This window comes from Terrapene carolina, unplaced genomic scaffold (assembly GCF_002925995.2).
Source record: "Terrapene carolina triunguis isolate 2854851 unplaced genomic scaffold, T_m_triunguis-2.0 Scaffold24, whole genome shotgun sequence".
NCBI lineage: Eukaryota > Metazoa > Chordata > Testudines > Emydidae > Terrapene > Terrapene triunguis.
The window spans coordinates 5,261,118-5,283,930 of record NW_020664375.1 but is presented as its reverse complement, the minus strand read 5'-3'; the positions used below and the strand labels follow the sequence as shown (position 1 = coordinate 5,283,930).

General features: G+C 39.5%; 1 protein-coding gene across 1 annotated transcript; it reads left to right on the top strand.

Annotated features, from left to right (window-relative positions):
* Nucleotides 1-429: 429 nt before the first annotated feature.
* On the top strand, nucleotides 430-22,003 carry LOC112119876 (pyridoxal kinase; the record flags this gene model as incomplete). Its single annotated transcript, XM_026650285.2, has 6 exons — nucleotides 430-515; nucleotides 1,403-1,448; nucleotides 5,671-5,782; nucleotides 6,818-6,954; nucleotides 10,506-10,572; nucleotides 11,417-22,003. Coding segments are annotated over 6 exons (561 nt in total), but the record flags the coding sequence as incomplete, so codon positions are not given.
* Between the last annotated feature and the right edge of the window lie 810 nt (nucleotides 22,004-22,813).

The window sequence follows — 22,813 nt, the reverse complement described above, 5'->3', positions numbered from 1 at the left end:
CTCAAAGATAAATAGTAATGGTTGTAAGTAACTTTTTTTTTTTTTTTTGTGGAAAGTGTTTTTGAGCCAGGAATCTTTGGTGGCCCCTCCCAGCCCACATTAATGAAGTTATTCTTACAACCACCATGCCAGGTGGAGAACAATTCCTCATTTAACAGAGGCGAGAAACTGAGACACGGAGAGGTTAAAGGACTCTTCCAAAGTCGCATAACAAGTCAGTTGCAAAGCTAGGAAGAGAAGCCAGGAGTTATGACTCCATTTATTGCTCTAACTTCTAAATACTCCTGCAGGTTGGAAACTGAGTAGTCCACTAGGTTACAGAATGTATGTTAATATATGGAAATCAAATTTAAATGAAGGAAAATTACCCCTGTAACTTCCAAAGTAATTTCTGGCAGAGTTCATTATCATTTTCCTTTTCTTTTTCAGTATGTGCCAAAGGATCTTCTCCCAGTCTACAGGGACAGAGTTGTACCCGTTGCAGATATAATAACTCCTAATCAGTTTGAGGCTGAGTAAGTACAATACTCATTTCTCTTAATGCTTGGTAAATCTGGGGCTAAAAGCAGGAACAAATGACCTCCCTTCCTCCCATTATACTCAATAAATTGGCTTTTGTTTGTGTTTATTGGTTTTGTTACTGTTTTTTTTTTATTGTTTTTAAATGGAGCTCCTTAGTAAATATTGGAGATTGCTTGTTTTAAAAAAAATTATTTGAATTTCATCTTTTTAAAAAATAACTCCCCAAAATATCCTATTTTCTTAAACATCTGAATTTTATAGTTACTTTTAATTTACTGTGTCCAAAGGTCATTTCTGGAGCTTGTTGGAAAATATTTTTGTCCCCCACCACCTTCCTGGTGCAAAAAAATCAATTTTTTTTTCCAGTTTTTGATTTTTGTTTTGTTTTTTCCCCCGAATAGTCTGTCTGAAGACTGAAATAGTTGGCTTTGGAAATACCATAGCAACCTCATGATCCCCTTCTCCTCTCTAGGCTAGGCTCCCTGATCTGTTTAAATCTCCCATGATGCATCATGGTCTTGCCTCTTTTACTGAGGGAGTCCCATGTCTTTGGTTCATCATGGGAGATGGAAAAACGAGTTGTGAAGTGGTGGTGATTGTGATGCAGACAGTTCCCTGCAATGTAACTTAGACCACCCATTGGTTTCATGTACAGAGCGTTTTAAATTTTAGTCAGAAATTTATAAGAAATTTCTATCTGTTGTATGCAAAGACATTGAAAGACAGTCTGGTACTACATGCTATTTAATATAGCCAATGGTTTGCTCAGGCCCTCTTGTAAACAAGCTACCATATATTCAGAGACTTAATCCTGGTGAGCAAAGCAAACAGTGATTGTACATAGTTTATATGCTTTTTAATCTTCTTTCTTGATTTCTAGGTTGCTCACTGGCAGAAAGATTCACACAGAAAAAGAAGCTTTAGAGGTACGTAGGTGTGTGTGTCCGGAGGTCTGCCTGCAATTTTGCAGTTTATAATTTGTGTCCTTAAAGCTTGCCTATAGCCTCCCGTCTCTCCTTCTCTGTAATTTCTCTGCAAAGCTGGAGTGATTCAGGTCACACTTCATGCACAAAAAACTTTTTATAGTTAGTGTTGGAATGTTGAAGGAAAATCTTTTAAAAAGATGTAAATAAAACCAAAACAATGATATTAAATAGAGCACTGTGGACTTAATGCCACTGAGATGTAAGGATGGGGTGGGGGGTGAAGGAGCCACCATATATTATAAATGATCACACTGCCAATCATGGAGAAATGCACTAATTAAGATGAAAACCATACTCTTCATTCAAATGACTGATGTGGTGTGCTAGCTGCTCCCCCTGCTGCCAGCATGAGACTACTGTGATAGAAACACTGCAGGGCTAGCACAGCCAGCTTTCACTCTACCCCAGGGCTTGCTAGAGAGGAAAAAGTTACCAGCAAGCTCTGCAGTGCAGCAGGGAACAGCACTGAGGAAACTGTGTGCAGGAAGGGTTGGGCTCTCGGTACTATTCTGCTGTAGGTAGCTGCGGCTGGAAGGTTCTTCACGTTAACTTTTAGAGGGGCTGGGTGTCTTACTACCCAGAGAGCTGGGCAGCAGGATGGGGCTTGTGGTGCTCACCCCGGTAGTGTAGAGGACTAGCAGCCAGGCTGCAGTTATGGTCTTCAGGCACTTCCAAATAGCAGGCACAGAGGAACCTGAACCTTGTCCTGTGAAAGCTAGCATCATGATCGGACAATATTAGAAGCTGCAGGTTTCACAAACATCCCGTTCTACAGTAAGGATTTGTCCTTGTAGGGTTAAATCCTCTTGTTCTTACGCAAGCTGAACAAATGCTGAAGTCTGCAGGGTTGGACCCCTGAAGTGTAAAACTAGGGATTTGATGTAATGTTGACTTGAGGGCCTCAGTTCTATTCTAACACACGCTTCCTTTCTGTGAATACAATTGAATCCTTCAATAAAGGACGCTGGAAATATTTCTCCTGATTTGATTTTTCACCTTTTTTTAATGTTGATCTGAAAATTGTATTCCAATGGTCATGCTGACGCCCAGGATAGTAGTGAACCTACAGCAGCCGTGATATTTGCAGTTTTTCCTCCAGCAAAGCCATCTGAATGTCAGTTGCTGATTGTTTTTTGTTTCCCCCCAGCGGAAAGCAGCTCAAAAAATCGCAGACATTTTTACTTTTATTCCTGTTTTGCATCCCGCAGTGTGCCCTATCCAGGGAATACCCCTCATGCTACTCACCATTAATTGTAACAGCGTCTTTGCTATTCTCATGAAAGAGCCTAAGGCCTAGTCTACACTGGGGGGAAATCGATCTAAGTTACGCAACTTCAGCTACGTGAATAACGTAGCTGAAGTCGACGTACTTAGATCTACTCACCGCGATGTCTTCGCTGCGGTGAGTCGACTGCTGCCGCTCCCCCGTTGACTCTGTCTGCGCCTCTTGCGGTGGTCGAGTACAGGAGTTAACGTGAGAGCGCTCAGGGGTCAATTTATTGCGTCTAGACTAGACATACCCTGAGTAGCATGGAGTGGTTATGCTGCTAGTCACGCTTACAAGCCATTAGCTTTCAGTTTGTACGTTCCAGTCCTACACAAGAATGATGATAATATGCTACTGAGTAACTGTTTTTCAAATGAATTCTCTACAAAGCAATGTGATTACTGGATGCTGACCCTTATTTACTGATAAAAATCTCTCAAAAACAATGAAGTCTCAGCCAGGGAGGCGACAATGTAGTAATAAATGTACCTTGCCCGTTTGAAAACTAATTTCTTGTAGGATTTTTTTTTCCTTCTGGCCATGTTTTTCCTCAGCTGCCTGCAGCACACAGGGTCTGTTCCACATGATCGTATCTGTACAGCAAAGACCAAGGCTGGAATCCTGGCCCCACTCAAGTCAATGGGAATTAAGTCAACAGCAGGGCCAGGGTTTTACCTCAAGGGCAGAGCAAGTAGAGCTGGTTAGGAATTTTTTGACAAAAAAAAATTTTTTTTTTCATTGGAAAATGCTGATTAATCAAAACACACTTTTCACATAAATGTTTCTATTTTCATGACAATTGAGTTGGGAAGCTTTCTCAGGTTGGTGGGGAGGGAATAGAGAGTGACCCCCAAATAACTTGTGGTTAGGGCACCCTGCTTTGAATCAGGCAGAGTAGGGACTTGAACTTGGGTTTCCCATATGCTAAGTGAGTGCCTTAACCACATGGCAATTGGCTATTCTGGAAAGCTTGGGGTGGGGAGTCTCATGATTCTCCCCCCCCACCCCCCAGGCTTGAGGGCAGAATGAAAACAGTTTTTGAAACCTTGAAACTTTTTCCAAAATAGAATTAATGTTACCTAGCCAGCTCTAATAGCAAGAGCAATTGCAGCACTATATAATCCCCTGACATAATTATACATGGTCTGGTGTTATTGTAGAGGTGAATAAATCATGCTAGAGTCTTAGATAACCTGCCTTGGAATGACCATGCTACAGTCAGAATTCTCTCTTCTGCACTAGAACACCAACCTGAATATTTAACTGTGCTAGGTCTGCATTGCTGAGACTTCCTTTGTAGTGAAGATCTGTCCCTAAGCCAGGTAGTTGTTCACTCTTCAAAGACAGAAAAATCTTCATTCTATTACTTTGCTACAACAGTCAGATAAAGAGTCGTCCAAGTAGAGTGGAAACAGGACACCCATGCACCTAGCAACCGTGTACTAACCATTGTTAGGCAATCATGGAGTCAACCATGTTATAACCTTGAATAAAAGCGTTGCACAACTGATGCCTCATGGAAAATTATGAAGAGGGTTGCTATTAGAAACAGGTCTGCCACAGATGCAATCCACTTGCTTTCCCCTTTTAAAAGACCATTTATAAACCAGGTCTCAGAATTACTATTCCATGGTCTCTGAATTCTTGTGCACAGTGAGAGATCACAGTATGTATGTACTGGTCTGGTAACATCAGTAATGCCATTGACTGGTTCCTGAGCAGGGGCATCTATTTATAGGGTACAGCCAAGTCTCTGTTGGAGAGGCTTTTCAGGTTTTTTTTCACTTTTCATAATTTTTTAAGTTTTGATTGAGATAGTACAAGAATATTAGAAACCCTGGTAAAACATTTAATATGGAATGAAAATGGACTTGCCATCACCTCATAGATTCAATGCACCGGCACCAGTTGGTGGGGTTACTGATTTTTCCCAACTCTGTGTGTGTTAGGAAGTTGACAGTTGAGAAATAACTTTGAAGCTCAGACAAGAAAGGAAGGCAATACAGAATAAAAACAGGAGAAGTAAGCCCTTATTATTCAGCTGCTCATGAGTCAGAGCTAGGCTGAGAGGATTTCTTCTAGGGGAATTTATTTTTTGTACCTGCTTTTTATGCTAAATCCAGTACTGAAGTCATCCATTCTTTGTGTAATCAAAATCACTTCCACACCAGCCAATTGTAGAGTCACAAATAGGGATTTTGATTTCTGGTGAGAAATGCTTAGAGGGGGGAATATACCTAAAATGTTAGACACACACACATAATCTGCAGATACACACATGCCTTTGAAACATACGGTACCTAGGTTCCAAAATGAGAAGGAGATTGAGAAACTTTTACATGAGAAGCTCAGATAAATTCCCTTTATTTGAGCCTTATTAAATTTATTATTTTTCACTCTCTTATGATGCTGGCTATATAAGCCATTCTGTCATTATAGTTCAGTGTGCCAACTTCTCTAGCAACTGAGGTATCAGAATCTTATTAACTATTACAAGACACTAGCGCTCTCACACATGTATGTGTGGATTCACTCTCCCCCGTCTAATAAGATCTTAAATCATGGAACTTTTTGTGTGTGGGGGGGGGGTTGGGGGAGCCACATTATTAGAAGTTTCTTATTACTTATGGTTTCGCTCTCCTCTTTGGAGGCCTGTACAGTTGAACCCATATATTGTAATAAGTGCATTAATGTTATAGATCTCTAAATCTAATCCTAATATTTTAAATTAGTTGTTTGAGGGGAAACTATTTAATCTTTATGAGGATTGCAATGAAGTTTTTAAGTATTCAACAAAACTGTTCTTCAGCATTATTAAATGGCAGCAGTCACTGAACACAACTCCATTATCAGTAACACGTAATAACTAGTTCTTGTTGTTTTGTGCATGGGAAGGTAATGGATATGCTTCATGCTATGGGACCAGAGACAGTGGTGATCACAAGCTCAGACCTACAGGGTTCTCTAGGAAGTGACTTCCTAATTGCACTAGGGAGCCAAAGGAAAAGTAAGTCATGGTCTTGTTTTATCGAACAGCTTGCTTCATTTGTTTCTGTTGATTTAAAAATAAATCACTCCATGAAAACAGCCTGGAGTACATGGGAACAGCTCAATCATATGGATTCAGACACCTGCAGTGGTGGTGGGGTGGGAAGATGGAAACTTAAGATGCTTGTCAGTGAAGAAGAAAAATCGCACTGTCCTCTTGACAAAATAGATTGTAAACAACCTGGACAGGAACAATTTGTTTCTTTCTTTCCTAAGCCTTTTTTCTCCCCACGTCTCTCCCGCCTTCTGATAGCACCAAGCACTGTCTGTGCTTGGTAAATTGTCGTTGAATGCTCTCATATTAAAGGAGTGCTGTCGAGCAGGATGGTGAATAATCCCACTTTCTTCTTTACCTATGAGATGTAAATGTAGAGATTGCTTGCTGGGCTGCCAAAAGAAACAAGTTGGATTATTACTTAAGAAATACAAACCTGTTCTAGAACCAATTGGTGTTTCTTGGCACCACCTAAAAATTCTAGTCTACTAAATGGACCATAAGCTGCTTTTTCGTTCATGTTGTTGTAATCATGGGTCAGGTACAGACTGCTCTGTTCTCCATTGTGGCCTGTGGCTGCCCTTACATTTAAAACCGAGGTGCAACCTAGAGATACTAAGTGTTCCATCTTGGTTTAAGCAGCTTCCAGATTCACCATCCTTACCGAACCAGCTGCCAATAGGTCAAGATGGAGAAATACATGCTGGGGACCTGTGCATGCCGTGGCTTGCACTCCGGTATGGAAGATGATGGTGTTAGCTGTCTCTTCCAAATTATGTGTAGCACTCACGCTGCAGGTGTGGCTCCCAAATGGGAAAAGTTTGGAGAAAAATAGTTTGAAAGAGCTGGTATATAGTTTCAAATTTTTAAAGATCCTCCAAAGGAACTGCTGACTTAAAGTGTCAAGCACTACAGGAATAATTGCCTTTTACATTTTAGTAAGTATTGTATTAATTGCAGGGAGAGGTTCTATTTCTTAACTGTATGTCTGCCTTTCAGCTAGAGCGGATGGCACCAAGGTGACCCAGAGAATTCGAATGGAGTCTCCTAAAGTGGATGCTGATTTCGTTGGAACTGGAGACTTGTTTGCTGCGATGCTCTTGGCCTGGACGCACAAACATCCAAATAATCTTAAGGTGTGAGAGAGGGTTTTTTTTCTGGCAGGAAACTGCTTTAATAAATGACTTCTTTCATTTTATTATTGTTAGTCCCCAGAATATAGATACAGAATGCAGGATAGACAATATTCGGAATATAGAATAACACTTCTTGCAAGAGTGTGAGCTATTCCACTGACCAGATTTCATCTCTGGGACACTTAACATTATACATACTTAAAAATGTCCCCTATAGATATAGTTCCCTCCTCCCTCCCCCCAAAAACCCACTAATTTTTGAGTAGTGTTGCTTGGGTGATTGCATTTCAGTGATAGCTGATGAGGTTTCTTTCTCTACACAGTCTGTAAAAGTATTTGGGGATTCTACCAAATCAAAGACACTCTATAAATTAAACATATTTGTTTTTTATCCTTGGTTCATAACTGATTTTTACAGTACTGGCACTTGTTATCAGAATAAGGGTCCTGCACGCTGATTCTTTCTTACTTATTAATTTTGGAGACTGTGTCCATAATTTGGATCCTTTTGCTTCTAGTTATTGAGAAATTCTACAGCTTTTTACACTGTGCATTAAATACAGCTGCCAACTTGTATGTGCCTCATAGAGTTGAGAAAAAACAACTCATTGATTCTTGTTAACCTTCGGATCAATCAGGTTGGCCTCTGAACATTATGGTCCAAAGCACTGTGACTAACTTGGGTGATTGGGGGTGGGGGGGGAAGAAACTATATGTGAAAGAAAATGTAGAATCAAATGAAGTAAAAATCTTAACTGAATCCACATGTTCCATAGAATCTCTATGGATAGTAATTCCATGCTCTAATAAGAATATAACAGTAAGGATCTATTATCGACCATCTGACCAGGACAGTGATAGTGACTATGAAATGCTAAGGGAGATTAGAGAGGCTATCAAAATAAAGAACTCAATAATAGTGGGGGATTTCAATTATTCCCATATTGACTGGGTTCATGTCACCTCAGGATGAAATGCAGAGACAAAATTTCTCGATACTTTAAATGACTGCTTCTTGGAGTAGCTGGTACAGGAACCCACAAGGGGAGAGGCAATTCTCGATATAGTCCTGAGTGGAGCGCAGGATCTGGTCCAAGAGGTAACTATAACAGGACCGCTTGGAAATAGTGACCATAATATAGTAACATTTAACATTCCTGTGGTGGGAAGAACACCTTAACAGCCCAACACTGTGGCATTTAATTTCAGAAAGGGGAACTATTCAAAAATGAGGAGGTTAGTTAAACAGAAATTAAAAGGTACAGTGCCTAGATTGAAATCCCTGCAAACTGCATGGACACTTTTCAAAGACACCATAATAGAGGCCTAACTTAAATGTATACCCCAAATTAAAAAACACAGTAAAAGAACTAAAAAAGAGCCACCGTGGCTTACCAACCATGTAAAAGAAGCAGTGAGAGATAAAAAGGCATCTTTTAAAAAGTGGAAGTCAAATCCTAGTGAGGTAAATAAAAAGGAGCATAAACACTGCCAAATTAAGTGCAAGAATGTAATAAGAAAAGCCAAAAAGGAGTTTGAAGAACGGCTAGCCCAAAACTCCAAAGGTAATAACAACATGTTTTTTAAGTACATCAGAAGCAGGAAGCCTGCTAAACAACCAGTGGGGCCCCTGAACGATCGAGATACAAAAGGAGCACTTAAAGACGATAAAGTCATTACGGAGAAACTAAATGAATTCTTTGCTTCAGTCTTCACGGCTGAGTATGTTAGGGAGATTCCCAAACCTGAGCCAGCTTTTGTAGGTGACAAATCTGAGGAACTGTCACAGACTGAAGTGTCACTAGAGGAGGTTTTGGAATTAATTGATAAACTTAACAGTAACAAGTCACCGGGACCAGATGGCATTCACCCAAGAGTTCTGAAAGAACTCAAATGTGAAATTGCGGAACTATTAACTAAGGTTTGTAACGTGTCCTTTAAATCGGCTTCTGTACCCAATGACTGGAAGATAGCTAAGGTAATGCCAATATTTAAAAAGTGCTCTAGAGGTGATCCCGGCAATTACAGACCGGTAAGTCTAACGTCAGTACCGGGCAAATTAGTTGAAACAATAGTAAAGAATAAAATTGTCAGACGCATAGAAGAACATAAATTGTTGGGCAAAAGTCAACATCGTTTCTGTAAAGGGAAATCGTGTCTTAATAATCTATTAGAGTTCTTTGAAGGGGTCAACAAACATGTGGACAAGGGGGATCCAGTGGACATAGTGTACTTAGATTTCCAGAAAGCCTTTGACAAAGTCCCTCACCAAAGGCTCTTACGTAAATTAAGTTGTCATGGGATAAGAGGGAAGATCCTTTCATGGATTGAAAACTGGTTAAAAGACAGGGAACAAAGTGTAGGAATAAATGGTAAATTTTCAGAATGGAGAGGGATAACTAGTGGTGTTCCCCAAGGGTCAGTCCTAGGACCAATCCTATTCAACTTATTCATAAATGATCTGGAGAAAGGGGTAAACAGTGAGGTGGCAAAGTTTGCAGATGATACTAAACTGCTCAAGATAGTTAAGACCAAAGCAGACTGTGAAGAACTTCAAAAAGATCTCACAAAACTAAGTGATTGGGCAACAAAATGGCAAATGAAATTTAATGTGGATAAATGTAAATTAATGGACATTGGAAAAAATAACCCCAACTATACATACAATATGATGAGGGCTAATTTAGCTACCACTGATCAGGAAAGAGATCTTGGAGTCATTGTGGATAGTTCTCTGAAGACGTCCACGCAGTGTGCAGAGGCAGTCAAAAAAGCAAACAGGATGTTAGGAATCATTAAAAAAGGGATAGAAAATAAGATGGAGAATATCTTATTGCCCATATATAAATCCATGGTATGCCCACATCTTGAATACTGCATACAGATATGGTCTCTCATCTCAAAAAAGATATACTGGCATTAGAAAAGGTTCAGAGAAGGGCAACTAAAATGATTAGGGGTTTGGAACGGGTCCCATATGAGGAGAGATTAAAGAGACTAGTACTTTTCAGCTTGGAAAAGAGGAGACTAGGGGGGGATATGATAGAGATATATAAAATCATGAGTGGCATGGAGAAAGTGAATAAGGAAAAGTTATTTACTTGTTCACATAATATAAGAACTAGGGGCCACCAAATGAAATGAATGGGCAGCAGGTTTAAAACAAATAAAAGGAAGTTCTTCACACAGTGCACAGTCAACATGTGGAACTCCTTACCTGAGGAGGTTGTGAAGGCTAGGACTATAACAGGGTTTAAAAGAGAACTAGATACATTCATGGAGGTTCAGTCCATTAATGGCTATTAGCCAGGATGGGTAAGGAATGGTGTCCCTAGCCTCTGTTTGTCAGAGGGTGGAGATGGATGGCAGGAGAGAGATCACTTGATCATTACCTGTTAGGTTCACTCCCTCTGGGGCACCTGGCATTGGTCACTGTCGGTAGACAGGATACTGGGCTGGATGGACCTTTGGTCTGACCCAGTATGGCCATTCTTATGTTCTTATGATTGGAATGTTGGTAAGCCTAAACATATATGTATTTTTAATTGCAGGTGGCATGTGAAAAGACTGTATCAGCTATGCAGCATGTTCTGCAAAGGACCATCAAGTGTGCAAAGGGTAATCATTTTACACCCTGTTCCTGAATTTACTCTGTTCACATCCTCATTGGAATAAACATTCTGGAAAGTTGTTTTCAGCACTAAATGTGGCCTATTATTAGACAACATCCACAAAACAGAATTTAGGGAATTCTAGCACCGATGTTTTTACTGCTGTGTCCTCTAACCCTATTCTAGATGACAGTGGTAAAAATGCGCTGGCCAGTAGATAGTAGTGCTGCACCTGTGGTGGGACTGCATTACTATTAGAGCAAGAGTGGGAGAATTTGAGGAAAATGCTGAGTGTAATGGACAAGGGAGTCTCACCTTTCCATTTTTGGATGCACCAGCTGCCTCAGTTACCCTTTTCTGTGTATGTTAGGACTGGGATGGATTCCTCAAATATTAATGAGTGGTGAATTTCTGTCTTATGCTAGTTGAATAAATTATTCTTCAAACTGTCTTCTCTTGGGAAGGGGAATTAAAAACACCAGCTGGAAGCCCATAAGTAATCTTGTTTTACTATACTGCCACACAGCCTGGTCCCTGTCACCTAGAATACAAGTTGCTGAGCTCCCTCAAGTCGCAGTAAGATCCAAAGCGGAGTTGAGGGCCCTCAGAACTTCTTAGGATCAGTCTCTAAATAATGGTGGAGCTGCAGAAGTACCTGAGATGGGGGGAGGGGGAAACAACAATGTGCTGTATACCCTCAGGTGGAGGCCATGGGCAGTGGTAGCACAGTGGATGAGAAGAGAAAAAAGTGATGATGGGGACAGGACAGAAACGTTATTCATTCGTGTGTGTGTGTGTGTGTGTGTGTGTGTTTGTTTGTTTATTATTGACACTTCAATATCTTCTTTTAGCACACGCTGGAAAAGGAAACAAACCTAGCCCAGCCCAGCTGGAATTGAGAATGGTCCAAAGCAAAAAGGACATAGAAAACCCGGAGATAATAATAAAAGCTACTGAGTTATAAAGGCTGTATGTCTCCCAATAACGCACAATGTATTGATGTCCTCTTTTTCTTTCCTGTAAATTGTAATGTTTGCCTTAGATCTGTGACAGAAACCTGACTTCCATGAAATAGTGCCCTGCATAGGCAGATATCCACGATCAAACATATGTGCTGGCCTTGCTTGGTTTAAGGGGGAAAAAAAGTGAGTAGTAAAACTTACTCGCAGGTATCAAAATGGTTGTCAAATTCACTCAGTCTGTGTACCATAGGCAAGAGAATACACAGGTTCCTGCCTCGCCAAAGGCTTTGGGTATGAATTTGCTAGTGGAATGACTGACTGACTGGCGTATATGTTGTAGCAAAGCATCTAGTGCCAATTTCACTAGCTACCTACTCCCTTAGCTGAAGGCATTTGGCAGCTTATTGTGGTATTCACTATCTTGACTTCTATGAAACTCAGTAGGGTTGAAATTGCACACAACTTCAGGCTGTGTATGGGGAGCAGTTTGGAGATATTTAGCATTAGGTGCTCTGCAGAGGTCTTGAAGTATAACTTCATGTTGCTAATAACTTTTCCTGTTTCTGGCCTATGAATGAATATGTGATTCCAATTTCTATAGGCGCTAATCCCTTTATTTCCAGTGACCACAAGTATCCACATCACTTTGTCCCCATGTTCCACTCCAGAAAAGACCAATGTTACTAATCTAATTAGCCAGTCAGTAGCACCAAGTAGAAATTTGTAATTCTACCTCTGGGACCAGATTTAATTCCTTTTTTATTAAGACTTCAAGACAAAGCTTCTTTAAGAAAGGAAGACGATGTGGCTACCTTTTGTAAAAGTAACCCTGTTAGTATTCTAACGGATAGCAAGTCATTGGGATACTGACAGCATTCATTATTTGTTGAGGGCATTTTACCCTTTATGGATGGTTCAATTTTGAAACCTCAGAGGGTGCACCTACTTAACAAAAATGAGCACTGTACAACAGGGTCATCAGTAAAGCACTAAATAGTGAACAGTTGCCTACACTTGCCTGCAGACATAAGTAGAGAGATTAGTTTGTTCATAATGCCATTCTTCAGACAGTTTCATGATCTGAATTTTACTGAATTATTTTATGCTTGCTCTCCAAAACAAATAGCCATTTTTTTTAATGTGTGTTGCAGGATGTTGGAATGTATCTAAGGATCTATACGACTGCTTATTATCATCCATAGTACCGAAGCACTTCAGTATAAAGTTCCTCCTGATCTAGTTTTTTCCCTCCTTCCATGGAGGCAGCTGGGGAATTTTTATTGGTTAACTTTTTTGTACCAAAATTCTGTTCCCTGAAGTGCTCTCAGAATGGGTTTCTTGACAATTTCTATATTCTGGGTGCTGATTAGGCAGTGAGGATATTCCTGAGAGCTGTTGACCACCTGCAACTCCTCTTGACTTCAACAGGCATTGCAAGTTCTCTGCACCTCTGAGAATGAGTCCTAGTGTAATGTATGTGCCCAAACCTGAAAACACAGTCTGTGAGCTTGATTTGTTCATCCTAGGGGACACAGATACAAATTGCACCCTCTTGCAGTAGCAGGGAGCAGTTGTGCACCGAGGGAGATGCTAAAAGGAGGGCAGTTTAAGTCCCATCCTCTGCCTGAGGCTGCCCAGAAAAAGCACTTGATCTGTGTGTTTCCTGGGTGCCTTCCCAGAAACTTCTTCCTGGCCAGCCCTGCCCAGTTACTAAGCTGTGTCAACTGGCTAGATCTAGGTCCCTCAGCAGTGCTTGGGTTGTAGGTAGATTGTGCCACTGCAGTCTTTGTTCATCCAACATCCAAGTGGACTTTCTGCCATTGGAGCCCCGATTTTGTTTCTACTAGCAGGCCTCAGGGAGAGAATTTACACAGGTATCACTAATTTTAGGCCAAACAGATTTAATGTTTTTCTTTTTAATAGAGTGGAAGTTTTCCAATTTTAATAGACTTCTTAAATCTCTCTCTTTCAGCATCTCTGAAGCAAATAACACGCAAGATGCTAATGCATTTTGCAGTAAGTTTAAGAGAAGAACCCTCAGTTTTTGCTCTAAGTGGCTAATACTTTATCATCTCCAATGCACTCAGCAATTAAAAGTTAAAAATTTGCTCTTCTGACACAAGAAACACACAAAAGAACCTGGAAATTACTTAGTAAACTTGACTGTATTGCCACAATTTACAATAACCTCCACCATGAAATAACTTCCTAGCAATAATAATTCTGGTAATATGAATAAAGCATAGCAGTCTCCTTCAGCGCATGAGTTTATGTCTGTTGTCCAGCATTCAAAGTCCTCAGCACTGTATTTTTAAATAGTTTAAAGCTGTTTTCCTTCTAGATAATGGCTAATTCCCATATGTTTAAAAACTCATCTTTATTACATAAAAACTGCCCTCTTCATCATACAATGTTTGCTGTGGAAGCTGCATGGGAAATGTAATCAACTTTCAAATTAGAGATCGTAGCTTTTAAATAAAAATTATATTTCAGTAATACAACTCCAAGGGCTTTCTACTTATTTTTCAACACAAATACATTTTTACCACTACCACGTGCTAATCACTTAGTGGCCATGTAGCCCACCCCAGGGATAACTATAAGCATAAACCTTTTTTATTTCACTTTTTTAAACTCATAACATTTCATGTTGACATTTGCAGTCATTCCCATAGACTTGGGAAGCTATGATCAACAGACTGTTGCTCCATCTCTTCACACAATGATTCTTTAAATAGCCTCACAGTGTTAAACTTATAGGACTAGACCCTACAGCATTTTCAACTTTTCCATAGCTTAGTGAGAAATTCCTGTTCGTCATGTCAGGGGGTCAAAGAGAGAGGTTCATAATCCTCTTCTTTTTTGAAAAGCAGCAGTAACAATACAGATCCAAGCTTCTTGCCATCAAGAGAGTATAGTTATGGCAAGCTTGCGATAAGATGGTACAAAAGGAGTCTCTTTTGGTGTTTAGGAGCAAATACATTGGTTTGTGCTTCTAGAAAAAGGGAGGGGCTAATATGGAAAATGGAATAATAGATTCCATGAAAGGGGTTAATAAGTTAAATGACAATAATTCAATACAGAATTTTTATCTGTAAAACTTAGCCAAAATGAATTTTCCTATGAAGCAGAACAGAGGCAAGCTAATAAGAGGCGCCTATGACTTGCCATAGCAGCTTGGACCTGTGGTCTAAATCAGATATTCAAACCTCAGGAGTGGCCTGTGCCTGATGCTTCAGAGGAAGGCGGACCCTCCTTGTCCCCCGTCCCCTCCAGTAATGCCCTTCTAGTTTAATATCTGTGATGAACTGACACAATACCCACAGGAAAGCAGAGGGAAAATAAAGACATGAAAATGCAGAATTGAACTTGGAGAAGTTCAGTTATGAACTGGCCACAATTTGCAGCCACTGCATTCTACCATCTTCTGTTGAAGTCAATGGGAGATGCTCGTATGATATCTGAATGAACTCCCATTGAAGTCAATGATATTCTTTCCCGGACTTTAATTAGATCAGGCCATGCATCAGCTGCAGAAGCAGGCTCAATGTCTAATAATTGAAGAAGCATTGAGAAACTGACTGTAAGTGCACATTGTAGTTACCTTGTAACATTGTACATTGTAGTCACAACATATGGACAAAGGTATTTTTAAATGTTAAAGCAATTCATATAACTTGCAGGCATTTTTACCAGTGAAATGTTATGCAGCACTTTTTCCTAGTGTTTTTAGAACAAACTGTATGTGCCACACTGCACAAACTCAACACAATCATATCCAATCATTCTTTTATTCCCCCTTCTTTTCTCTTGGATGTAACATCCATGAAGGTTCCACTGATACAGAAATTATACGTACTTCCAGAGCAGCTAGGAAACAGCTCAATATCCACTCTGGCCTTTAGCACAGTTGCCCATTATCCATTTAAAGGAAATGAGTCTATCACAGGGGTCAAGTCTTATCCACTTGCAGATCCTTATCCAAAGAAAAGCTGTCAAACTAAAATGAATGTCTCTAATGACTGCAGAGGTACAAGCAACTTGGCAGAGAGCAGTAGATTCAATCATTCTGTTCAGTAATTTTCATCTGTCAACAAAATGGAAGGCTGGTGTTACTTGAGCTAATTAAATTGTGTTTGAACCCATTTTCTGTAATGAACTTCTTTGTGTGCAGCCATTTTGATTATTATAGTTTCACTTATTTGTGGAGCCTTATGCAGAATGGACCAAAACTCTCTTAAAAATTAATTATCTAGTCTATTCTGGACCGGAACTCAACCTTTTTATGCATAAAACTTCTGCTGACTTCCTTGGAAGATACATGCATAACGACATTTTAAAGTTTTTTTTTAAAAAGTGTTGTGGAAGTTTAGTCATGCTTGGCATACATACACGTTTTAAAAATCTGCATTAAAATTGGTAATGTAGATGTTCATTTGCTGATTTCTATTTAAAACGCAAGAAATCTATAATCAACATACTGTACAAAAGAATCGGAGGACCAAGGTTTCTAGCTAAAAATACTGCCTTGTTAAGAGTCTCCTATACGTATCTGGATTGGTTGATGTTAATTCGTTGTCTGATACTGTTACAGTGATTGTGTTAGTCTATTTTATTTGACAATATGTGGCAAGAAAGATTGTAATAAAAATGTCTACGTTAATATATTGTGCATAAAAATTGTTAGCTCCTATTTTTGAATACGTTGACCATTTCAGAATTAAACAAAACAAGAACAGTTCGGCAGTGTTCCTGAGTAAGTGGATTTGATTAGTTTCTGATCTAAAGCTTGGGTGGATAAGGGGAAAGCCCACGTTTGGGCACCTAAATTGTCCCAATATAAAACCACAGTATTGGGGGAGGGGGCAGGAATACGAGGCCTGTCTTCTGCGCATTTCTTTGAATAACTTTCATAGCAGCAGGAACTTGCTGGAAGGTTACGGGTTAAAGCTCACTAATGGAGAGGAGATGGCGTTAGTGATTCGAGGTTGCTAGACTGATTTATAGAGGAAGTTTAGCTCCATAACTGCCTGTGGGAAACCTCCATGTTCCAATTGAAAAGTGACTCTGGCATTCTGCATCTCTATTCCCATATACGTGCTACTGAAAGCTTAGGGTGAGAGAGTATTTTGCCCTCATCGGGGATTAGGGGCTCCAGAACAAGAACCACAGTTCATTCCTTGGTCTGCTTCTTGAGCAGTGAAATGGAAGGGAGTGCAGTGCCAGGTCAGGTCCCCTGGCCTGTATCCATATGGCATAATTTACACATTCGGGCCGTTCTGTGAGTGGAAGAAGGCAGACATCCAGTTTAGTGAGAAACATGGGAGTTCCTCTATTAAAGAAGTCACTTCTGAAAAATGCCGGTGCCAGTCAGAGAGGCTGATTTGGTCACTTAGCCAAATGAAATGGTGCCCCCCAATTAAATGAAACAATGGCTCCCCTATACCCCTTTAAAAAGTTGAGTTAGACACTGGTATAAAACTAACACATAGTCCAGCTACTTAAAAACCAAAATGTTTCTTGACTGAAGCTTCAACACTAAACAAATCATTTCTCTTAAATCAGATTGCAGCTTTTCATTGCTGGAGTACCTTTCAACGCCTATTTAAGTCAATGGAACAGATTTATTAATTAAATATTTAGAGTAGAATATTTTCAAAAGAAAAATGGCTTTTGAAAATACATTTTTCTGCTCTCCTCTTGGTGTTAACTATTGACAAATGAGTCCCTTTATTCGAGGACAGTTTTCTGTTCCATAGCATTCTGAAATAAATTATTTGCTGTGCACAGCAACTTAAAATTTCAAGTCTGCAATAGTTGTTAAGCTTTGAAACTAGAAATCTCTTACTTTTAAATATTTGGGTCAATTGGTGAGTTTATGCACATTTATATTAGAAGATTTAAGGTAAACAGGATGCCCCGATGCTTATCAGAAACATGAAAATGAGTACTTATTTTTCCAAAGAAGAGCCTTGAAGACAGATCTTATAGGGAATCTGTTGTTTTTAACGTATGTTTTCTTCAGAATGAGATCCCAAGCTAGTTGCTCATCATTTAAATTAAGTCAAAAGGAAACTAGCCAGAAGAGAAGAACATATATGCTGTATAGCAGCCCCACAACTTCCATACAGTTAACCAGGAAACCAATCCCAGGCCTCGATAGTGATACCAAAAAAAAGATCCTATGAATTGGCACTTGTTGCTCCAGCTACAAGCTCACTCTGGCCTTGATTCAGGAAAACACTTACATGCTTAACTTTAGTGAGTCTTTAAGTAAATGGGATGTAAACATATATGTACAGTTAAGCATGTGTCTGAAGTACTTTCCTGAATAAGGATACATATTGCTCAATTGGTGCCTCTGGGAGCAACCACAGGTCTTGAGGCAAAAAAAACCCCTGAATTTGTAGAGAATAAGGTAGCACACTGAAGAAAATACCAACAATATTTGAAGGCTGTGCCATATGTTATCACTGAAATTACCTGTATAACGTACATATTGCCTTTGTTGTTGCATTGCTATTTAGAAAAATCTGTGTCTAGAAGAATGTAGCATATGTACTGTGTATATGTGTTAAAGTTTTAGTTGCAGTGGGGGGAAAATGCAGAATTTGGGGGCTGGCTGTGCAGGCCTTCAGAATGGGAGCAGAAAGTCTTACGAATTATATTTTTATAGACAGCACTGTGGCTTCAAGTCCTAGCCACATCATATCTGCCTCTTCCAGGAACGTAACATTGTGAGGGAGGAGAGCAGAAGGTGGCTATGACATGGTAGGGATAGTACAACCCCAACAGCCCTGGACAGATTACAAATAAATAAAATATGCCTTTGAAGTAATATTTTTTTAGTTCTAAATTGTTAAACAGAGAAATATTTACAAGTTAACTTTCTATGTACTTGACATTTGTGTGGTGTTTCGTATTGAATAGATGACCCTGTTATATGTTTACATCTCTTAAAGATGGTCCTTGAGGCATATAAAATAAGTAAATGAATTTTATGCCAGACAAACAGAGTGCTATGTAATGGTAATGGTTTTAATTTCTGGTGAAAATGTCGGCTTTGATAGTGTTTGTGTCTATTCTGGTTGGCTCTCGTGCATTTTGTTCTTTCTACAGAAAGGCTTATATGCTTAATTGTGGAGGGGTGCAGTAGTACAGTAGATAAAGGGCCAAATATTGCTGCCCAGCCCACTGTAATTTGTGCATTGATTTTTTTTTAAACATCAGTAGTCCCAAATTTCAGCTTTGAGTTGCATTAACAGTACTAATAAATAAAGCTGGGGTAAGTTAGAAACGCATGGATTTTGATTTAAACATGTCTCGGAGGTGTTGAGATGAGTCAAGAGAATCAAAGTTAACATGACTGAACTAAAACTGACTGTGAAGCTGGCTGGCTTTGTTTAGCTGCCCATGCAGAGTGGAGTGCAAAAATAGACAAACAGTATGGATGGAGAAAAGTGGAGGATTTTTTTGGCCAGCAAGTTGTAGTAATTTGAAGTGTTACGAACATTTTTTTTTAATACATGGCCTGACTTTCAGAAGAGCTGAGTTACCAATAAATCCCATTCAGTTGGAGTTGTGGGTTTCCAGCACCTTTGACGGTCAGACCAATTATTTCTTACCTTGATGTACTTTTTCTATGTTTAATTTTTAGGGCTGGGAGAATAGGACAAAAGCAAATCACTTCTAAGTATCAAGAAACTGGTTTCGGTTTTTTTACATTTATTTTACAGGGCCTCCATGCAGGGGCGAGGGGCTGCCTGCATAGATAAACAGGGTTGAAGTCCAATGTTGGATGCTGTATCCATATCCCAGCCATATATACATACAGATTGGAGAAATTATTTGACAACAGTAAACAATAATGTCTTCTTTCCCTTCTCTTATTTTTCTAAAGAAATGGTCCAGTCTCCTAAAAACACTTATAAATACCTCACTTTTTCCAGTAGCTGGGGAAGAACTTATCAGCTGTTTTCTCTTGGGAGTTTTTTCATATCCAGGCCTGAGAAAGTGCTACTTCTGCTTTGTAGAGATAGCAAAGAACTGAAAAACCTGATGGAGCATCTAATCATGTGACATGGGACAGAGGAGGGTATGCTTTATTCTGTGCTTTACTGTGCACATGCCCGACTCCCATTGGGATCTGTGGGCACAATTTATGTGTGATGAGTCTTGAGGAGAGAATAGAGCCCCTGAAGGATGGCAGTATCAAAATGCACTTACTTCTCTATCTGCACTGCCTTTCAGGAGGAAATGCACCAGTTCTTGGAAGCTTGGAACCCTAAGGCAGGGAGAGCCAAGTTTGTTTGGTTTTATTTTCAAATACAGCCCCCAGGGCCTGATTCAGCAAATCATGCATTTGATATTAAAGCACATGCTTATGTGCTTTGCTGTATTGGGGCCCTCATGGGTCACTTGCTGCCTTTCTAACCATATGAGACTTCTAACAGTGACATAGTTTTCATGAGCCCTTAGATTCACATAGGGGAAATAAATGGAAGGTGCTTGCATACGGCAATCATTTGCACCTCTTTTTGTATATTTCTAAAGTGAAATCAATAACACAATTAGGGGCAGGATTTTGCCCAGTTCTAAGAGCAACAAAAACGTTTAGGCCTTGATCCTGCAAATAGTCATGTGCATGCTTATATTTTAATATGCACAAGTAGGTCCTATTGATGTCAATGGGGCTATCCACATGCATTAAAGGTTAAGAATGCATTTGCAAGATGTAATGTATTAAATTATATTCCTTAACTTTTACAATAGTATGTATGAGGCTAATAGAACACTCTAAGATACAATTAACATCATCTCTTCTTCCACACCCAAACGCTATGTCATTTTGAAAGAATAGATATGCTTGATACAGAATTGCCAGCTGGTGTGGTAGGCCCCACTTATTTCATGAAGAACATTGGTGTTTAATCACTAACCAATATTGAAATCTCAGTTCTCTCAAGTGAATTCAGTTTGATTGTTTCAACCGAGTACCTCTCTCCCACTGCAAAACCACTACACAGTTGCACAATTTGTAGTTCAGTGATTGTCGTTGTCATCGGAAGATCCACTAGAACTGGATAGGGGTTGCCTTTTACAACTACAGTTATGTAGGCAAAGTAGTGTGAAGTAGCTTTCACAGTGCCTGCTTTCACAGTAGTTGCGCATTGTCAGTGTAATCCAGATCTGACAAGAATTGTTTAAAAATTAGACTGTTTCTGTAGAACAAATTATTGTAATACTTGCAGCAAACCTGCCACACTGAACTCATAGTTTTTGCACAAGAAAAAATTAAGGCACCCAATAAACCCTGCTGTTCACTATAGAAAACACTGGATTTGAATTGTGCTGCACTCTTCAGCATCTAATGGGTTACTTTTTTTAAGTCTCCCAGTCTTAAGTGGCATTAATATGTATTTTTTTCTTTATTTACAGATTTTAAAAAAAAACTTCCTGAACCAAAATAATACTAGTATCCCTATGAGGAAGGGAGTTCCAGAAGATATAGTTTCAGGCAGTATAATACTAGTTGTCATTGTCAGCTGTCAGCCTAGTACTACTTTGTCTGAAGAACCTATTAATAAATGATCAATTGTAGAAGAGCACTTGTGAATGTATATACATGATAGTCTAGCAGAGCCCTTAAGCATGAGCCTAACTTTAAGCATGTGAGTAGTTCCATTGACTTCAGTGATACTACTCATGTGATTAAAGTTAAGCGTGTGCTTAAGCACTTTGTTAGATTAAAGCCTTTGTCCATAAGTGCCAAGTGGCTCCATCAGAATTGATATTTATACAAGAAATGTTCAATACTGATTGAACAATATTTTCTCCTGACTTATTAATATATTGGAAAACTATAGTGTGGTTTGTCATTTTAGGAGAGAGATGATGTGATAGAAGGGTTTAAGTTCTGGATATTCTAATGCCATTGAATCGTGACCTTACAATTTGCTGTTGGCGCCATTTTAAATGTAGCCTTTTTATGTCACTTTCACTTTGGAAAATGAAGAAACATTGTTTCCTAAATGCCATTTTACTGTGCTTTTCACTTATTCAATTGCTGGAGAAAAAGGAGTTTGGAATTATCTTCCATTGGTGTTTTCTCCAGGCTGTTGATTTCTGAATTAACTAAGAAAAGGAGGACTGAAGTTTGGCCTTACTTAAAATATATAAAATGAACCTTAAATATTGACCCAATTGGTGATTTTTTTTTTCTTCTTAACGAAAGGTGGTAGCATCTGGAAGAGGCCAATGTGTAGGACTTTAGTTTGAAGCACATTTAATCCTGCTGTACTGCTGTCCATTGTAAATGAACAGGGCAGAGGCCACCAGAATCTGTTATCAAATAGAGTAATGCTGTAATACAGAGTGTATGTTTTTGTGAAAGTCTTAACCTCTTCTTATGAAGATTAAACACAAATAATTATTTTCATGGTGTATACGTGAAATGTAATTTTTTTTTCAATAAAATGTTTCTTTTCCTAAACGGTTTACCTGGAGTTTTTTAATGACCTATTTATCTCTGGAGTCCTTCATATGCAAATCTCACTAAGAGTATAGTAGAATGAGGGGCCAGTGCTCACCTCACATGCATCGTTAATTATGATTTTTCTCTTGCTCAATCACAAGAAAGGAAAAACACAGCAAGCCGCCGTGTAGTTTGTCAAAGTAGTAAAAGATTACTGAGCAAAAGACCTGTTGAGAGAGCCTCCCAGCCCAGCTAGACAGGCTTATGTTAGGAAGCTAAAAAGAGCTGTGGAGACGTGGCTTGAGCTTTCAAGCCCACCCCTTCCCCCGGGCTAGTGTCAGAGATTTTTAAGACTAGAAGGTACCATTAGATCATCTAGTCTGATCTCCTGTGTCACACCTGCCAGAGAACTTCAGATTGACCCCTGTATCCAGGGGTAACTTGTTTGATATTGACTGGTTGATGCTAACTTGCGGTGAAATTCCTGTGGTTCCTTAGAGTTCAAATCATCATTGTAAAGCAGAAGGATGGTATTTAAGCAATGCACATGGTATATTGTTAATGGTGACAAAGACGAATAGGGGGAAAGTGTCACTAGAGTAGAGGTCTGCTCAGGGCTAATTTTGAAACCTAACCTGAGCCCGCTCCAAGCCCAAGAGAGTCAAGTCGTTCTCAGACCTGACCAGAACCTGACACTTCCCCTCAAACCTGTGTCAGCACCACTGGCTTCTCCTTGGGACTAGTCCTGGTGGGGTCTTCCCACTCCCCACCCCTTGTGCCTGCAATCCATCTCCAGTCACCGCCTGCCCCGT